General features: G+C 35.4%; 1 protein-coding gene across 1 annotated transcript in view; it reads right to left on the bottom strand.

The window, feature by feature from the left end:
• Nucleotides 1–18,377, bottom strand: part of LOC106111174 (zinc finger protein 704) — a 49,308-nt gene that overhangs the window by 15,229 nt on the left and 15,702 nt on the right. The window contains exons 3-4 of the mRNA XM_013293188.1: nt 11,529–11,656; nt 9,547–9,704 (exon numbers count right to left, since the gene is read on the bottom strand). Coding sequence (XP_013148642.1) covers nt 9,547–9,704; nt 11,529–11,656 — 286 coding nt within the window. The remainder of the gene's footprint in view (nt 1–9,546; nt 9,705–11,528; nt 11,657–18,377) is intronic.

Below are 18,377 nucleotides of genomic sequence, written 5' to 3'. Positions count from 1 at the left end.
ACAAAGCACATTTAAGCAAAAAAAAGAGACATTTCAAACATCAGATAAAGTTGTCTATGGAGCAACTTGATTCAGCCCAATGTGCGCCGTGTTAGAAGTTAGAAAACGTTTGCAGTCACGTGCCAAATTTAGCAAAATAGACTTGTTATCAACACACCTACGTGGGCTACTTGCACTTGTATATCTAGTTTGTGATAATGTTTAAGATAGAGTATTACAGCGATTATATCAGATCCAACTAGTTGTTGAACACTATAACTAGCATATGGGAATTCAGGTATAAACTAATGTAGATGATAAAGATAAGGAAAGAGCTTTTGGCCTCTAATGCACGCAATGAAAATGAAATACTTGCAGGATTTAATATTCCTATTGCTAGCTTATCAATACGTTGTTACATTGATATAGAAAGTTACAAGATCAACTTTTTTATCACGCATTTTTCAATAAGGAAGCGTGTCATTAGCAAATCTATGATGTATGAGTGATTATACAGCAGTGGGCCGTGAGCTGTGAGCAACGCGGAAGTCACCCGCCGCCTCCAGATAACAATTGGCGTGTTTATCAACGGCCGCGATAAGCTACGGTTTGCGAAACCTCAGTACACTACGACGATGTTAAGCTCGCCTTGGACCTTGTGACACCGTGGCCTCGATGCCTTTTTACAAACAACAAATAATCGCCTCGCTCCAACTGCCCTGTCCGTGGAAAGTTACAAGGTTCTCTAATCTGACGTTAAGTTCGTGGTACTAGCACACCTACTGTTTAGTTTTGTTAATTTTAAAAACAGTTCAGGGCACTAGAAAAAAGGTCTTTGGAACCTCTATTTACCAAGGTCGGCTTGGAAGAATTGCGAGAGCAGTAGACACAATTATATTTAATGGATGTGCGCAATAATTAGGTTCATCTGCGATAGATATGTTGCCGTGGTGATACTTGTATTATTGTACTTGTGTTGAGATAATAAATGTTCAGGTTATTATCAAGGGATACTGTTAAACAATCAGCATTATTATTGAAATATCTTATCAACTGCCCCATTGTTCGGACGATTGAATATTGACACTCTAAATTATTGTTAATATAACAGGCGCCTAATGATATCGTTAGATCTACACTGCATTTACTGTGTTATCAATGCTTGGAGTGTACACACCGATCATAAGCTACTGTAACTGTTAATGGCTTCTACAACTTAGAAGAAAAAAAACCACATTAACGATATATGCAGGTGCACATATGCGATGCATTAAACTATCGAATGTTTCATTTACATTGACCTCATTACAAACAGCTTCCGTATCGATCAATGGCGCCGGCCGAGAGAGGTATCGGAGCGAGTTGGTTCTTTAGAGAAACTTAAGTGCAGCTTTCCGCATATTGTTTCATTGATTTGCGAGGTCGATTCGTTACGAAAGCGAGGTTACACGTGCTGCGTACATGGGCGATAGCGAGGCTCGTGCACAATTTCCCGGCGATGCGAAAGCGACGCCTCGCGCCAATCTTACCCGGTGTCCTTATCAACGCTGCACCGAGCCCGTGCGACGCGGCCGGCGTGACATTTCCTTATGTTCACAGCAAGGCGACGCGATACCGCAAGGTTGTGATTTTAAAAGTTAAGGTTGTGTTGACTATTATACGGTGATATTTACACTGTACTGATTTTCACCTTCGATATTATCTCGCCGCGTATAACCTGTCAATTTGAGATATAAAATATTAAATTAAATGAGGCTACTTGTCTTTTATCTTTTCATAGCTATCTTTTAGTTACTTTATGTAAATTCAAATGTCAGCCCATATATCGATTTCTCTGTTTTTTCTTTTAAATAATTACAATATTTTTTTTATTCTAAAAGTAAATCTTTATATAACCGAATGCCTTGAGTTTAATTATACGAAATTTGTTCTTAGTTGAAAGAAGTAATTATTTCTATTTTCATATAACGGTCTCAGGTGAACAAGTTGATACTAGAAATAGCTAAGCAAATGAAGTGGGGTTATACAACATGTTCGGGTTGCGCGTGCGCGTGCGCCGTGATGCAACGAGCATTGCCGCGGGGGGCGGGGGCGACGTCAGCGGGGGGCGGGGCCTTGCGCGTGCACGCTACGATTGTACACCACTACAATGCTATTATTACATTTTCACCGCTGATTATAAAATGCATAGATAAACGCCTCGCGATATATTTGAACGCGTGTATATTTAACAGCTTCGAATAACTATACAATCACACAATTATTTAACATTATATTTAAAATAAAAAATTATAAACTGTAAAATGTAGACGAAGTGTTAAAATTCTTCTTTAAAAACAACGTTTAGCAAACACCACCTTGGAAAATGTAATGCGGCACTCTACTACCATTTACATTAAATAAAGGTTGCTCGTGTTAATTATTGTTTGAATCTCATTAAATACATATGGAAGTTTTTATTCTAAAACGTATAGTATGTGCGTTGCATGCAGAAAGCTTGCAAGGCCTCGCTCGGCCTCAAGGTCTGCCAGCTGGCGTCACTCCGATACACTCGGCAACACAATTTATACATATGTACATTCTATAATACCGTTCGTTGCTACTGGCAAAACAATCAAACAATTGCCATCCCGCTCATTCTCCTTGAAAAAACTGAGATAATGACGTTTTTGTTCGACTGTTTCGATAGTGGAAACTAACTGGAAACATATAGATTATACAATGGCAATAAACATACCGCGGTGACATTTACATTAGTAGCTGGTGCTAAGTATAATGCATTTTATACACGCGTTTAAATAAAAGCTTGAAATTAAATATTACATCAGTCAAAATCTAAGCAATAATTAATTTATAATTAGTATTCTAAATTAGTTAACTGAATAATTGATTAATCCATTGACGCCAAGAGATGAAGGTCGATGTTTGGTATGCGAAGCATGAGCACTATTTAAAAAAATCGTAACTACTATAAATTGAATTAAACATGTCACAGACCATATGTTTAATTAAATTTATTACAATCAAATTTTTAATTTCTAAGCAAAGATTTGAAATAGTGAAAAACGGTTTTACATAAAAAAATCATAATAATGAAAACAAAAAGGCTTTCGTATTTTTTAATAAAATTAGAGTTCGCCATTATTGTTTTTACATTAAAAAATGTTTTAGATGACGTTTGCAAAGTTCATAATAGATACAGCTATAGTTTATAATCTGTGTACATCGATGACGATGGACAACGGTCTGCCGTAAGTAGTGCAGAGGAACAGGTTCTGTGGTTTGATCACATGTGGCCAGGTCGCCGACCCCGGCCCGATACTCCGAGGAGCCACCGACCGAACCCATCGACACTGGCTAGACACCCGCTCCATACCTATGTATCCTTACACATTAAAACATATTTCACTAGTACGACGACCTTACAGATTTTAAACAGCAGGTTTAAATAAATTCTCTTTAAACAGAATGTGAAATTATTTTTCACATCTGACACAAAAGTCAGAGAAAAGGAGAGGATTAAGAGTTATATTCTGATATCCAAGTTTGGTAAAGTTTGCTTATGACTACTAGTCATTATAATCAGTTAATCACGATTTTTTTATAATCTCGTTTTGCCAACTCGTTTTAAGGTATGTCGTTTGGATTCAATATAGACGATATCCATATTTGTTATATGTTTTCTATTGTTGTTAACATCCGTAATTGGTTGTCGTGAATGCGGAAGAAGTGAGAAAGACTCGACACGGTCGATTAGAATTGAAATCTATTATGTTTAATTTATTTGTCCTAATCGAGCCATTGTCTTTGTTTACTGCCAGGGTCAAGGTCTAATGACGATACCATAGCGATTTGATGATCTTTGTTAAAATCGGCTATCAAACCAAAAGATAGTGAAAGATATCTTTATATAAACAGTTCTACAGAGAACAATTTCACAGATGATTACTACTACTACTTACTATTAAATAAAATGTAATCGAATTTTGTAAAGTAAACTCAGCTACTGCTACTGCCGAAAATGCAATGGATATCGGCGTAACATCGGTAAGCAACTCTATAAGAAAAGATGCACAATGACCTTGTTGCAGACTAAGGGTGTAATGGCCTGTACCCTGCGGATAATCGCCCACGGATGTTAGCGTTATGACCGCAGAGAAGTGAACTGGAATGCCGTTACCTGTAATATTGTGTCCGGTTACCATAGGAGCTTTACATGGCAACCGCACGAAACACCTGATACGATCATAATTCACAAGGATGTTGCTAAAGTCATTGTCCTTTCCATCTTTTATTCGCATTCGTTTCACAATACGAATTATTTTAAGTGGATTATTAGAACATTGATTTTCAAATGTCATGTATGATAATGGTGTGTTGGCAACGTTGATATGACAATGGAAGTTGGCGTCGCCGCGTCTGGGCTATGTCACCTTATGTCGAGCTGCACTATTATTAGTTTTAGAAACACTAGTCAGCGGCGACGGCCATTTGCGGAGGCGGTTGCTCGATGCAATCATCACATTTCACTTAAGCTGTAAATCGACTAATAATTGTTTAAAGTTAAATTATGAATCCGATTGCAGTTGAGGCAATCGCATTCATTGCAGAATAAACCATTTTTCGAACGAAGTCGTTATAGGTTTGTTATTTTGTGAGGGAACTGAAATGCACACTAATGCCAGAATTCTAAATGCCATATTGTACAAAAAAAGTAACCTTTTCAATATTTCAAACTGGAAAGGAAATGTACGATCAATCAATAAACGATAAATATCTTACATCCACACAATCTTTACTTCCTCTTAGATATAAATGGATTTTTGCAACGAAAACTGCTATCTACAATTATCTCCTTGTACTATATGAAATGCGGTTTTAAATTATCATTCATAGTTGTAAGTTGATCACTATAGAAATTCAGACCAAATAATGTGCGTGCGTCATAGTCGTGTTTAAACAGTTTGAAATGAGGCCGTAGCGTAGTAAACAAACGTATTTGTAGTCTTTTTAAATTAATGAACGGGCATATGTCGCCCGCGTGTGCCACGAATTTGGTAAGAGAAATTATATCACATATGTTTATGTTAAATATTTAGTATCATTGTTGACAAACCAACATCTGCTGTGTTTATAGTTAAGCGTTATACGTTAAAGTAACCAGTTAATTAGATTCGATCACTGAAAAAAAACTGTGTGTATCATCAAGAATATTATACTTAATTGAGGTCACAATTTACTTTTCTCATGTAACTTATTGCAGTCTATATCGTACGTTCCAATTCTAACATAAGTAAAAACGGTCTACAAACTAGTTAAACAAAATTGTTGTAGCATAACTACGATAATGTAACAAACGGTAGCTGCTGACAGTGAAGTGGTACAGTTTGTTTATTATTACGTAAGCGCAGTGGGTAAGAGTGACACGAGGCTGGTCCGCCCACGCCCATGCTGAACCGGCCGCCAACTGCCGCAAGGTTAGCGCGGTGCGGCGTGGGCACGGGACGTCTTCTGTGCCAATACTACGCCAATGCTCGCTACCACTGCGCCCGATACATGGCTAGGGCTACCCATTAGTGATTTTTACTGGTTTGCGTAATGGTTATTTTGCTCTTTAGGACAAATGTCTAATAGAAAATCTACATAAGTTGAACCCCTTAGTAATATGTAACGTCCGACAATACCAATTAAAGGAAATAATTCAGACCTGCATGTACCCTGATATTGCATGGATATGAAGTAGAAAGATTAGTTTGTTTAACTTTTTATATAGCTTATACTTTTAAGTGATTGTCACTGTAATGCTATAAGCAAATAATGTGGACAAAAGAATTCCGTAATAAGTGAAAGTAATAAAGTTCGAAAACAGTAAGTCATAAAATTTTTAATCAACATTTCGTGTTATTGAGTTTCAAATTCGTTGCTTCCTTACCACACATATTTAGTGTTCCTTCAAATCATATTTTGTTCGGATTTCTTATTTTCTATATAAAGAAGTCAGTTTTCGTTCTACATTTTTAAAACCATCTTGTGAAATTATTTCCAGATAAAGAAAAACAAATGATTTGTTTCAAGATACGAAGTTCGGAACCGTATTTCATGATGCAATCAAATCAAAAACACTAACGAATTGTTCAATGTAACTGAGAAACCTGTCATTAGTTTCTTAATGGTGTTCATGACAACCCTACAGCAAATCTCAAACGCTACTGTTGCCTGTAACCACACCACATAGGGCTCGACTGTGACAAATATATTTATTTATAGCTTCAGCGCAATTACTAAATATCTTTGCACAGGCTTTAACTCCTACGTTTTATTAACAATTCAAGTATGCAAAATGCTACGTTAATAATGTAATTAGTAAAATTATGGAGGTTTTCAAGTAAATTTTTTGTTTAGTTTTGAAAATACGGATTTCCTATTTCATTATAATAATTAAGAATTGTAAATAAACATCTATTATGTAAAAATGCTTCAACATTTTGTAATTCACACAAGATTTTGCAATAAAACTTTTAAATGACATGCAAACGACTAAGCATTAAATTCAACAATTTAACCTTTCATAGTACATTTCCTTACTAATTTTAATTTACAAAAATGTTTGTTATAAGAAGAAAACTATTATGTTCAACTTTTTTCTTTCATTGCTTTTGTTTTATACAAGTCTTACTACACAAGAAGTAGTTAATCAAAGACAAGTATATTGTTAAATTAAATAGAAAAATCTTTGTTGAAACAAGAAACAGCGCGCAATGGTACGCAAACAACGTTAGTGCGGCTATAATAATTTATTGTTCTATTGACCGTGAATACAAATCGTCCCCGTGTTGCAACCCACAGCAACACGCGGCACGATCTACACACGGTTTTGTTCAAACCTACATAAAGAAACAGTGTGAAATGTACTACAACGTAACAAATGAACATAGAGGTTCACTGTTAAAAACAACAATTTGTAACCGCCTATATAGCCTTTTGACCTAGATTCAAAATATTACATCGAATTTATTAACAAAGATTTTGCTTTTATTATTTTTTTAATCTTTTGTTCTTGTTGAACAAAAACTTATTTGAGATGTGACTTCACTCCGCCAAGGTTACACACATTACGATTTTATTGTTTCACGTGTCGAGCTCAAACCGCACAGTTACGTTCACAATACGAGAAGTACCTATCTACAACACAAACACAAGAAAATTATCATACGTCATCGTCATGGCGAACATTTCAAACAACTTCGGTGTTTATGTTTAGCCAACGGAAAGTTATTTCGTTTATGAAAACATAAAGTGGTTTAGTAACAGCTATTATTGTATAAAAAACAAAGACTTAAAGTATACCAAGAAACAATAACTGTACTTAAGGTAAATGAACAGCAAATCTAGATAAAATTTTTATTAGTCTGAAATACGATTCTGTTTAAACCTTTATCATTTCTAACGGAAAACGTGTTAGCAGTTGTCACTCTTGTTTAATGTCAATGATAAGACCGGTTTATGGATTGTGTATTGCATCTGTCATACATAGAGCAATATGAACTGGTCGTGAACTCATATAGAAAATTAATAAGAATAATTGTACAATAGAATTGCATAAGAGCGAACGCGGTGTGCGTAGTGCGCCTTGACATTGCGCGACACACTGAGCTACTGCCTACTGGTACACGTGTTAGTAAATCAGTGCAATAATCAATAATGCATTTTCCACTAGGAAATTATAAGCAATCACTACTCGCTAGGGATGTTATTTCTCTGATTAAAGAAGTAGATATTTGCTATTCAATTGTTTTATAAACATTCTAACAATCGTAGGTAGAGTTCTCACAAGGCGAAGGTGGACTGGCAATCTGTTCAAGGTTGCTTCTGTTTACAGGAGTGACAAACTTTTGTTAAAATGTTTGCGGCAGCCCTAAGTCTGGCTAGGTTGTGATGAAAAAGTTTCATTGTTTGCAACTAAAGCTCCACTAAGGGATTTTTTGTAAAATATTTTTTAGAAAAGAATTTCGCAAACGATAAATATCGCGAAGTTATCTCAATTGAATATACGAAATGTAAATTGCAACGACATAAACGTATTCATAAATCGCATCAATATCTAGCTATGTTTGCGAAACAAGGAACAGGAATTGCAATACATTGGTATCTAGTGATATAATGGCCTTCAGCGAGCGAGAACAGGTGGTTAGTGGTGAAAGTGGCGGCCCAGCTCGCCGCAACGTAACTCAACAACTATAGAATAGAGACACTTAGAGACGTGACACAACAGGATTTGCAAAATGTCAGATGGTGCACAATGGTGCAGCCGGGCTCTGACTCAATCTATTAATCATTGTGAAGCATTTCTGATTGTACACGAGAGGTATGCCGGCTGGACTAATAAGATACGATTGATGCATGTGTAGTAAACAATTACATTAATCATTCAAACCTTCAACTTACGAGTTGTGGTTCAAATAACAATACTTATCATTGCTTTCGTTTAAAGTTTAATAAAGAGCAAATAAATAGAACATGCAAGCGAAAATAACTTTTTAATCTTTGTTATGCACACGACAAAGCAGTTAGTAGAAGTAGTTTGACTACAATATATGCAAATGACAAAGAAAAGATTGAGGACAAAGAAATGATATTGCAGAGTACTGGGCATAATAAAAACTACTGAAAGTGATATTAAAATAAAACGAATCGATATTAATAACATGATAAGTATTCTTATACTTACGATGCTTCGTAAGACGGTACTCTACATAGTTTACTTACACCGGTTATAAATAATTCATTTTAACGCTCATTTTACAGAAACTCTATAATCTGAAAGCGAGCACGAATCATGTTACGGTCTAATTGGAGCCGCTTCTGGTACGTACACGGTGTATGGACACGCCTATGTAATATTTGCGAAGACAGACTATAAAATGTTCGCGAAATCATTAAAGAATACAATTGTTTAAAAGTTTCTATTGTGCCCTGGTAGCTGAAGCAATGTAGAGAAGTGTTGCTTAATCTGCAAAGTAAGCAGATTACAAGAACGGCCTTCGGTACCAAGTGTTTGTTGTTCAGACGTTCAACAAATGATTAGGTATCGTAAGTAAGAACTCACGACCTAAGTTTTCGTTGTGTAATAAAAGATAAGTATCACATAATTTTGTTCTTTATTCACTTAAGTCTTTAAAATGACCGCTGAATATTTGATTTCCTAAAATGCATAAGATTCTTCAATCTTGTTAGACACATTATCAACAATTTATACACTTAGCTACCGTCCTATTAAATTTGCAAACCATGGCCAAATATATATTTCATTTAGCGATACTTTTGAAGGTTAATATAATTTACGTGCACGACCTACACTATTGTCTTCTTCCTTAAGAACAGGAGTCGTATCCTAAGTTTGTTTTTATTTACATTTAATTTAAGGAGTGCAAAAATATCCATAAACGTAGTTTGCACCTAGTCCGTTTTTTCTATATATTTTTGTTAATAATTTGCGACGATTTTAACAAACTACTTTTGACACTGCCTAAAGTGTATATCCAAAAATTAACGATATAAATGACTTACTCTTTTTTTGCGGGGATGCAGCTCCTCATAGTCCATGGCGATTCCTTCATCGCTAAATGAGGAGGAGACTGGCGGCGGGGAAGGGGTTCCGCTGCGCCACGATGACCCTGAACTGCTGCTGGCACCTGGAGACACTGAAGATCGCCCGCCCCATGCACCTAAACCAAAAATATAAACAATTTTACGAATTGCAGATGTTTATTGGCTGCGATCACTCTGCTTTAGCGTATTTAATTAATATTATATTAGAGTATTATTAGATATCCATTTCCTCGTTTGTCACCTTCTAGTATGAAACACTTGAACCAATAATCGGATTTGTCAGGGGCAGTGACTCTTGTACGGGGCACAAAAATTACTAAGGGTCTTCAGTCCCGAAAATCTTTATAAAGAAACCAAGGCAAGGATAAATTGCAGGGAATTAAAAATAATTAAGACTTGTAATCCAATATGCTACAAATCAAACTTTCGTAGCAGCCAAACTCAAGAACCGCGAATTTAAGTCTCAACCCCTCTAATTACAAATCCTTGTCTTGCTTTTATTTAGCTTTTTATTTAATTGTAGTCTTCGTAACTTTTATTTTAAGCTTTTCTCATACCTTACAACTCTAAATTTAGAGCTTTAATTATTTATCGCTTAAAATAATATCTAGGACACTGATTTATTTATTTTTTCGTAGAAATACGTGCCTTTTAAAGATTTCATTGCTTTTAATTATATAATTACAGCAGTACCGTATTGGATTAAATAAAATTAATCTGATAGAATTTAGATTTAAGCTATCTATAGAACAGCTACTATTCTCGTAGTCTATAAATTGTTATAAACTATTGTTATCTATAATTAACTCCCCAAAATTTGAAGCGTTCCTAATACAATGTGAATGCACAAATAAATAGTAAAACGGATCTATGGCCGGCCACTTTCACTCCGAAGAACAGCTATTTTCTCGACATGTAGCATGCGCCCGCGCACGCTCTGCCGGCGAAGATGAATAATAAAGTTTTACGATTAGTGACGTTGTTAGAGGCGTGGTGGCTATTGTGCAATGATTTACAGCTGCATATTCTATTATAGATAATGTCCATAAAACAATTATAAATCTATTCATCTATATTATATTTAATCGTAGTTTTTTTTTAATTTACTTGTTAACGCAATTTAAAAATAGAGATACTTATAAAAATAAAAAAAATAGTTTTTTTTCGTAATATGGTTAATCTTGTGGCCGACTTAGTAGTTAAGGTCATATGGTAACAAAAAGAATGTTAGAGTGTCTTCGTGTGCAACTGTTGAAGTAAATTGTATAACAATGAAGGCTACATTCCATCGTGATTCGACAGCGCTGCTGTACCCAAATTGGATCGCATTTGGTCGGAGCTCATAATAAGAGAGCAAAGTTACACCGAATACCTGTCTAGACGCTGTCTAGACTGCTGTCTAGACGTTATCAACGTTTCGTAGATTCTACACAAAAACCTAACCATTTACCACAGTATCGTACTATTAAAACATGTACACTAATTTTCTAAATACAATTACTATAAATGTGTAATGTAAAATCTTGCCAATTACCTTTAAAATTGAATGTTATTCTAGGTGTATTGTGTAACTGTGTCCGTTCCCAGCGAAGCATCTCTCATACGACTGACAGCGACCGTCCGTATTTATGTAACACCAACTTTATATACGTATCTCATATCGCGTTGCGTATTGCGTGCTGATGCGTGGCTAAGTACAGATAATGATATCGTTTAAAGCATTAAATACGCTTGAGTTTTTTAAGACATCCTTGAATTGGGTAAATTTAAAGTAGGTGTACAAACTTATGACTTACGGTTTTCAATAATCGAAACTTTTCTATGTACACACTACAGAATATGATAATTTATAATGAACACGATATTATTCGATTACTTTCTAGAAACCGATACCATAATTGTCTGATGATCTGTACTAAGAGGTTATATTGCTAACTTACTAGGTCGTGGTGAATTGGGTGAGCAGCTGAGTGACATGAGGACAAGCGCAGCGTTGCACTCGTTCATCTGGTCGTCACGCTCACCGTAGCCCTGGTCACAAGAACTGCTCGGGCCGCGTTTACGAGACCTGTACGCAAAGAAAGATATAAATTAGGCAAAAGAAAATAAAAACATTTTCATCACATATGTAATTTATTTCACGCTAATAAAACTGCATTTGTTTTTCGTGATTTAACATTTATTCCGGTTAGTAATTAATTGATGTAAAAATCTTATCTGTGAAAGTACGTTACACCTCTCAATCATTTACTACGTTCTCACCGTACTCTTTCATTATCAAATTATTAGTCATTATTAAATTCATAGTTTGTTATTATCCAGTTACATACATTTTAATTCAGAAAAAACTAACATATTGGCTATTTATCGCGTATTATAGAATTATGAAATTGTATGCGATTTGATTTTCTATAAATAAGGACAATGAACAATCATTACGTCAGCGAGATAAATGCAGAAGCTCTGTAGAAACAGGTATGAATTGTGTAAGATCGGTTCGTGATCCCCAGGCGTCTGACCGAGAGGCGGTCGACTCGTCCTGCGACCCTGAGGCCGTTCAACTGACTTCAGTTTCGGATAATAAGATTTACAACCGAGCCTTTTTCACCTTTATTAAAACTTTATGATAAATAAATTAACTCGTATTATCATTTTCTTGCTTACAACTAACATATGAATTCAGTCTTTGTGGTTTTAACCCACAGGTCGTGATCGTCCCTAAGAAAGTCGTAACTTTAAATTTGACTGTTATTTCATGTTAATTTTCACTGCTTTTTAAATCACACACAATGTTTTAATGTATTTGATTTAATATATTCATGTACGTAAGTAATACGATGACCATTTACGACCAACATTTTTAAATGTTTTTTTCCAAATTATAAACATTAGCAGAAATATCGGTATCAAAATTACAAAGGTAATTTTAAATACAACATACGTTATTTCGTATATTTAAACTTATTACGTTATTCAAATGTGACGCAGGCCTATTGAAAAGCGAGCAGCGAACTCTTGTGTAGTATGCAAATAGATTTCGTGACGAGGGCAATACTGTCACAAACGTGGAACACCTCGATTTTTTTTCATGGATATTATAAGATATGATAATTGGGTCACTACTCGAAAGAATATTTTACTCTTGGCTACTGCTAATATTTCGTGGACTCTAAACAAAATAAAGATCACATTTCAATTATGTTCCAAAATTAGTCATACTTTTAAGATTACTTTTAATTTAAGGATTACCGAACATAGAAACAGTATCATCTAAGATTCTATTTGGGGCAACATGATGATTAGGGGAGTAAGAAATAGAAATCTGTGTCACATTGTAATTGAATACGAGATGACTATATTTAGAAACGAATCCATCTAAACGCTCTATGTAACACGAGAAGGCGACATTGAGAAATTAAACATCTCATTTGATTGGCAACATTTAACAACATATCAGAACGTTTATTACAGCATTAGACAGTAACAGGATGAAGTTCACAGAACGTAGCCAAAAGGCAAGTTGTCACGCAGACGAAAACAAAAAGTTTTTCTAAATTTAAAACTCTGTATAATACAATCTTGTATTACGCATGTAACATTAATTCATATATTCAAGTAGGCTTTTATATCAATTTTTATATTAAAAGTAAAAATATTATTGGCACATGTAAATGAGTAGGAGAACAAATTTGGTAAGGCTGTGTGAAGGACCGAGAGGTTAATCGTAGACGTCCTCGGTGGCAAAGGCCGCCGCGTCAACGTTCGTTCGTTGACTCACCTGGGCTCCGGGTTAGGGCGGGCGATCTACTGCCTTCGATCCGATATAAACTTATCTATTTCGTCAATTTATTAAATACCATTACCATTATCAATGTCATTAAAATAATGTTTAATATAAAAAATAAAAAAACCGAACATAATGTGGATACCTTGGCCGTCAATTAATATTTATAAATAACTAAAAATGTTAATTTGAGTAGGTTCGGTATTGGTATGCATTTTCTATAGGCCTTGTTGTGTTGATAGGTTCTTTTTACATATTAATATGTAGAGATTTTATTTATTAAAGTTGTCTGAACTTTGTATCGGCAGTTGAATTTCCCTTTACCGACGAAGCAGTCAAACCAGTTTAAAAACAAAAGTGTTTAATACGAACGTTTTTATAAAGGTAAACAAGTATTATTGCGTCGTTGTAGATAAAAAAGAGACCTATAGCAATCGTCGAACGAAACCCAGCGGCCAGAGACAAGGTGTGTTCACCCCGCGCAGTACGAGCGGCGGCGACCTTAGAGCACGCGGGCTCGATCTTAGACCTGGAACACATGATTGCAGGTCATTACCATCACTACAGTATAGCGCCGAACTTCACTCCAACAGAAAGGTAGAACAAGGTTAATCAACTATCGAAGTTTATCTACCTTTTGTGCAGTGTGACGTGTGCCACTGACAAACATTTTATTATCTGCGTCTGCACAGTGCATTGTCTTTTGTAGAATTGTTTTACATATTACGGTGTATAAACGTTACAAACAAGAATTCCGAAATATTAATAGGTAGTACAGTTAGTTTATCAACATCATCAATTGCAAATGACGAGTATGTCCTTAAAATGTTTGAGTAGGTTTATTTTATTTTAATATGCTGACGTAATATAGAATTACGTTACGTATTAGTGTGGATGGATATTCTCGGATGTGTACATTCTTGGCGATTTTCTCCTCGTCGTCGGTCGGATTCATTGCTACGTAACAGATCTGGGCGTCGGAAAGAATGTCCGCTATCAATAATAAATTCGTGATACATTATTTCAGCTGGCGAACATCGCACGCTCACGAAGTCCGTAGTACAGCGTAACATTGAGAACGACCTTGCATCTAGTTGCCGTTCAAATACCGACGACTACATTGTTTAGAGCTGTCGGCAATAAATATTCTTCCTTTACGTCCGTTGACGCATTCATCTGCGAGTGAATGATCCGTACATTTCTTTGTTCAATTAGTTGCGCTACGTATATTTGAATGTTTTTCGATTCGATTCATGTTTTTATACATCTTACTGGGAAGTCGTCCAGGAGGTCAAGGTGGAACAAACCGAATACACAAACTTCGCTTCAAGGTGACATTAACTGTCACAAAAATCAATCACTAAATGTATCGCTTACAGCCACATTAAAGACAACAATAAAATATAAAAATAAACAATGAAGAAAATAGGGATAGTAATCTATAAGCAAAGTAATTATCATTCTGATTACATTGAAAAAGTTGCCGTTATATTTTTAATATAAATAACATGCATGAGTTAATTGTGATGCAATGTAATGTTTCAGCAATTCGTAGACACATTTGAGTTTCGGTTGATGTAGGTCGGGATGTATTTTTTACACGGCGCTGTACAAAAAGGTGCGATTGGACTAAAGCGGCCGCTCGACTTCGTCGCACCGCACCGCAGCGCTGAGGTCATCGAGACTTCGCGCCTTTTTACCGCTCGCCGTTGCCACGTCAATTTGCCATTATAATTTTGTGCGCTACAATATTGTGCTGTCTTTAACACTAATTAGCATCTTTTTAATGTTAATTTGTGGTCAAAAACACTGTGCCATTTTTTCTCTTTTTTCCTATTATAATTATAATTCGAATGAACTTTTTGGTTACTGACTTTGTTTTTTAAGGGCTTATTACGTTTTACTTTAATGGCTACAACTGAAATTGAAGTATGCAATAACTTTAAATTTATCACCTTATGATTTTTTAACATCAATTAGCCATTTAAATGTTAATAAATGCGAAATTATTAGAAAAGTTATATGAACAAGCTTATAAAAAATAAAAAAAAAACATGAAAATGTGTTGTAAATACTAAATATGTAGTTTCATATTACTTTTTGTTTATATTTAGGTTATTAGTCATGTTAACGAAAATAAACAATATTTTAAACACGACATTTAAAGTACATTTTTAACACGTGAAATGTTAAATTCTTTAATTAGATGTATATTGTAAACGCTGAGTGGTGATTTTTTTATATGTGGCCAGTGGATTTTATTTGGTTTTATGAAAAATACACTGTTGACTTATCAGTACATTATTGTATTATCAGGATTAAAGTTGAGGACAAAGTTGGACACATATTAAACCTTGAACCTGAAGATTGCAAAGTGTAGTGTTAACGGAAACAGTTAAATTGAGGAAGAATGCAAAATCTGTGGATGTAAAGCCCACTTACAATCGACGATTCATTTAAAGCAATGACGTATGCGTATGACCGACATGTGTCATCTTTTTATAATGAACCAGTGTCACTGTTTTGCATACAAATTCCAATTTTAAGACAATTCAATAGCGTATATATGTTCATTATACACATTTTTCCCAATAGACAGAACGAGTGAAAATAAAGGCAATCTTTAAATGGTAAAGGCGAATTTTCAATTCGAACTAAAGATAGACCAGGTTTGAAATATAAGTGGGAAAGTCAAGGTTGAATTCAGTTGAAAAATGACATTGTATTGAAGGATACAAATAAATGACGTCCGGACAAAACGACGTGACCTTCCTGCGGCATTTCAGTGCTAGAGAATTAGTACTTGTCACAGCTCAATGACACCGCGTCTATACGCGGCTTATAATCAGTCTATATTGGCAACTTTGTGGCCTACATTTTTATGCATTTGTTGTAGCATGCTAAATAATAGACTACAACTATTATAAATCTAAATGTTAAAAATACAATGGTTTCATTTAATAAAATATTTTACACGAAAATAATGTTCAATTTTAAAGTAAAGAAAAAAACGACAATTGATAAATGGTTGTCTTAACCCGAAGTATAACAACGTAATTCGCCAATTTGAACCGACGATTTTTTGTTCCTTAGATCGGTGGAATAACCTGTCGGTAGGTCGATTGAAAGTCAACATCGCTGAAAATCCGGGTGAGTAATAACTAGCTAATGACCTAACCATATAAAACTAATTTATTATTTCTATATAAAAATGAATGCATCGTATACTTGTAGTTTATTATAGCGACGTAATTCACTACAGCAACTTTGCATAACATTAAAGACGCTCATTTTTGTAACACTTTCTCTAAACGAAGCCGGCATACCGGCACCTGCCAAATGAGATAACGGGCCGTTGCTGTCGCACCACCGACGAAAGCAAACGTGTACTTGACGAGAAAGTGCCCCCGCCCCACTCCCCGCCCAACTACCGTTGCCCCGCATTCTCATTGTATACGTAGTTGCGCAAACGCACGCGAAATATTTAATGTAACTCAACTTCACATCAAACTATAACAAAGTTAAACAACAACATGAATGTTTAATCACATATGAATAGAAGTGTTGCTCAGGAATGCGCTATTAATTTTCTGTCCTCAATAAGTCCACGTACTCTCTGCCCATGACACTGAAATGTCTATTCAATATACGACAGTCGGTTTAAGCCCAACTTGTCCGAATCAATTTATCGAGTTGTATATTATCAATAACATTACAATATATTAGTCCCTTTAGGATTCTATCGGAGAATGAAGAACTGATAAACAGTTAGTAAGTTGCAGTGTTGCGACATCAAAATGCGGGCTGTATTGCCGCCCTACTGGCCCACTGAGCTACCTGAGCGAGGACGTCGCAGCTAGCAGCATGCCAGATTTGAAACAATGATTGAATTAATTTCCATCATTTAAGAACTTACCAACTATTCTTTACACCTAATATTGTAACAAGAAGACATGATATAATTTGTATTTTTGGTATTCTCAAACATCGTTGTATGCGGCACTTTTCTAGTATGTCGTTCCATTTTTAAAGTAGGTCAGTGTGTCATGGCGGCCGCGCCAAGTACCAGGCAAACGCGACGCCATCTTTGAATTTCGTTGATTCGTGTTTTAAGCGGGCCAACGTCATCATATATTGTTAAATGAAAATATTTTCGATGGGCAGCTAAGAGAAATTACTCTAAATTCTTTGATAATGAACTTGAGTACGGTGCACCTGACCTAATTACAATACCTGTATTTTTGTTAATATGTACCAAGTATATGCAATTTCTGTTTTAATAATTTTGAACTAACAATATCCATAGAACTCTACAAACAATGATTCTTTAAAGTACATTCAATTTATCGTTATTTCATCTTTATTCGACAATGTCGATAGTGTTAAGAAAAAAAAACTAAAAGACTTCTTTGTGAGCTTTCACTTTACCGAAGCTCGGCGCCGCGATTGCGAAATTCGCTCCAATCACGAATTCTTTTGAATTGCGTCGAAAGTAGAGCCTTAGGATTAAAAGAATGTAACTATAATAGAATAGATAGTATTTTGAAATTATTCGCCTTCAGCAATAGGTTTCGCCCCAAAGCGGCAAATAGGTATCTTACATTCTCAATGCCTTGTAGGAACAGGTTTATTGCAAACTAGTTACAACATTGATCGACTTAATAAACATATATTATAATGATCTATTATTTATTCTTCCTTATGTTAACTCTATAAAAACGAATTTGTATTGAGATGATTAATTTTTACAGTTGGATACTATTAAATCTCGTTCTGTTGGAGACCATTATGTGTATAAATGATTTTATCGATGAATAGTGTGAGTAGGGGGCGTGCGTTTGTTTCGACAACGGTTGCGAAATTCGGACGGAGAGGTAGAGGTCTCACCTCTCACCAGCGTCACGATGAAAAGTGAAACCTCAGAGGCGACGGCGACTGCGACAGCCCGATGCGGCACGTCGCTAGCTAAAGCCAATGCCGTTTGTTCCGGTTACAATGTAATATC

Source organism: Papilio polytes, unplaced genomic scaffold (genome assembly GCF_000836215.1).
Source record: "Papilio polytes unplaced genomic scaffold, Ppol_1.0 DF824180.1, whole genome shotgun sequence".
NCBI lineage: Eukaryota > Metazoa > Arthropoda > Insecta > Lepidoptera > Papilionidae > Papilio > Papilio polytes.
The sequence above is the reverse complement of the archived record's forward strand: the minus strand, read 5'-3'. Positions and strand labels throughout refer to the sequence as shown.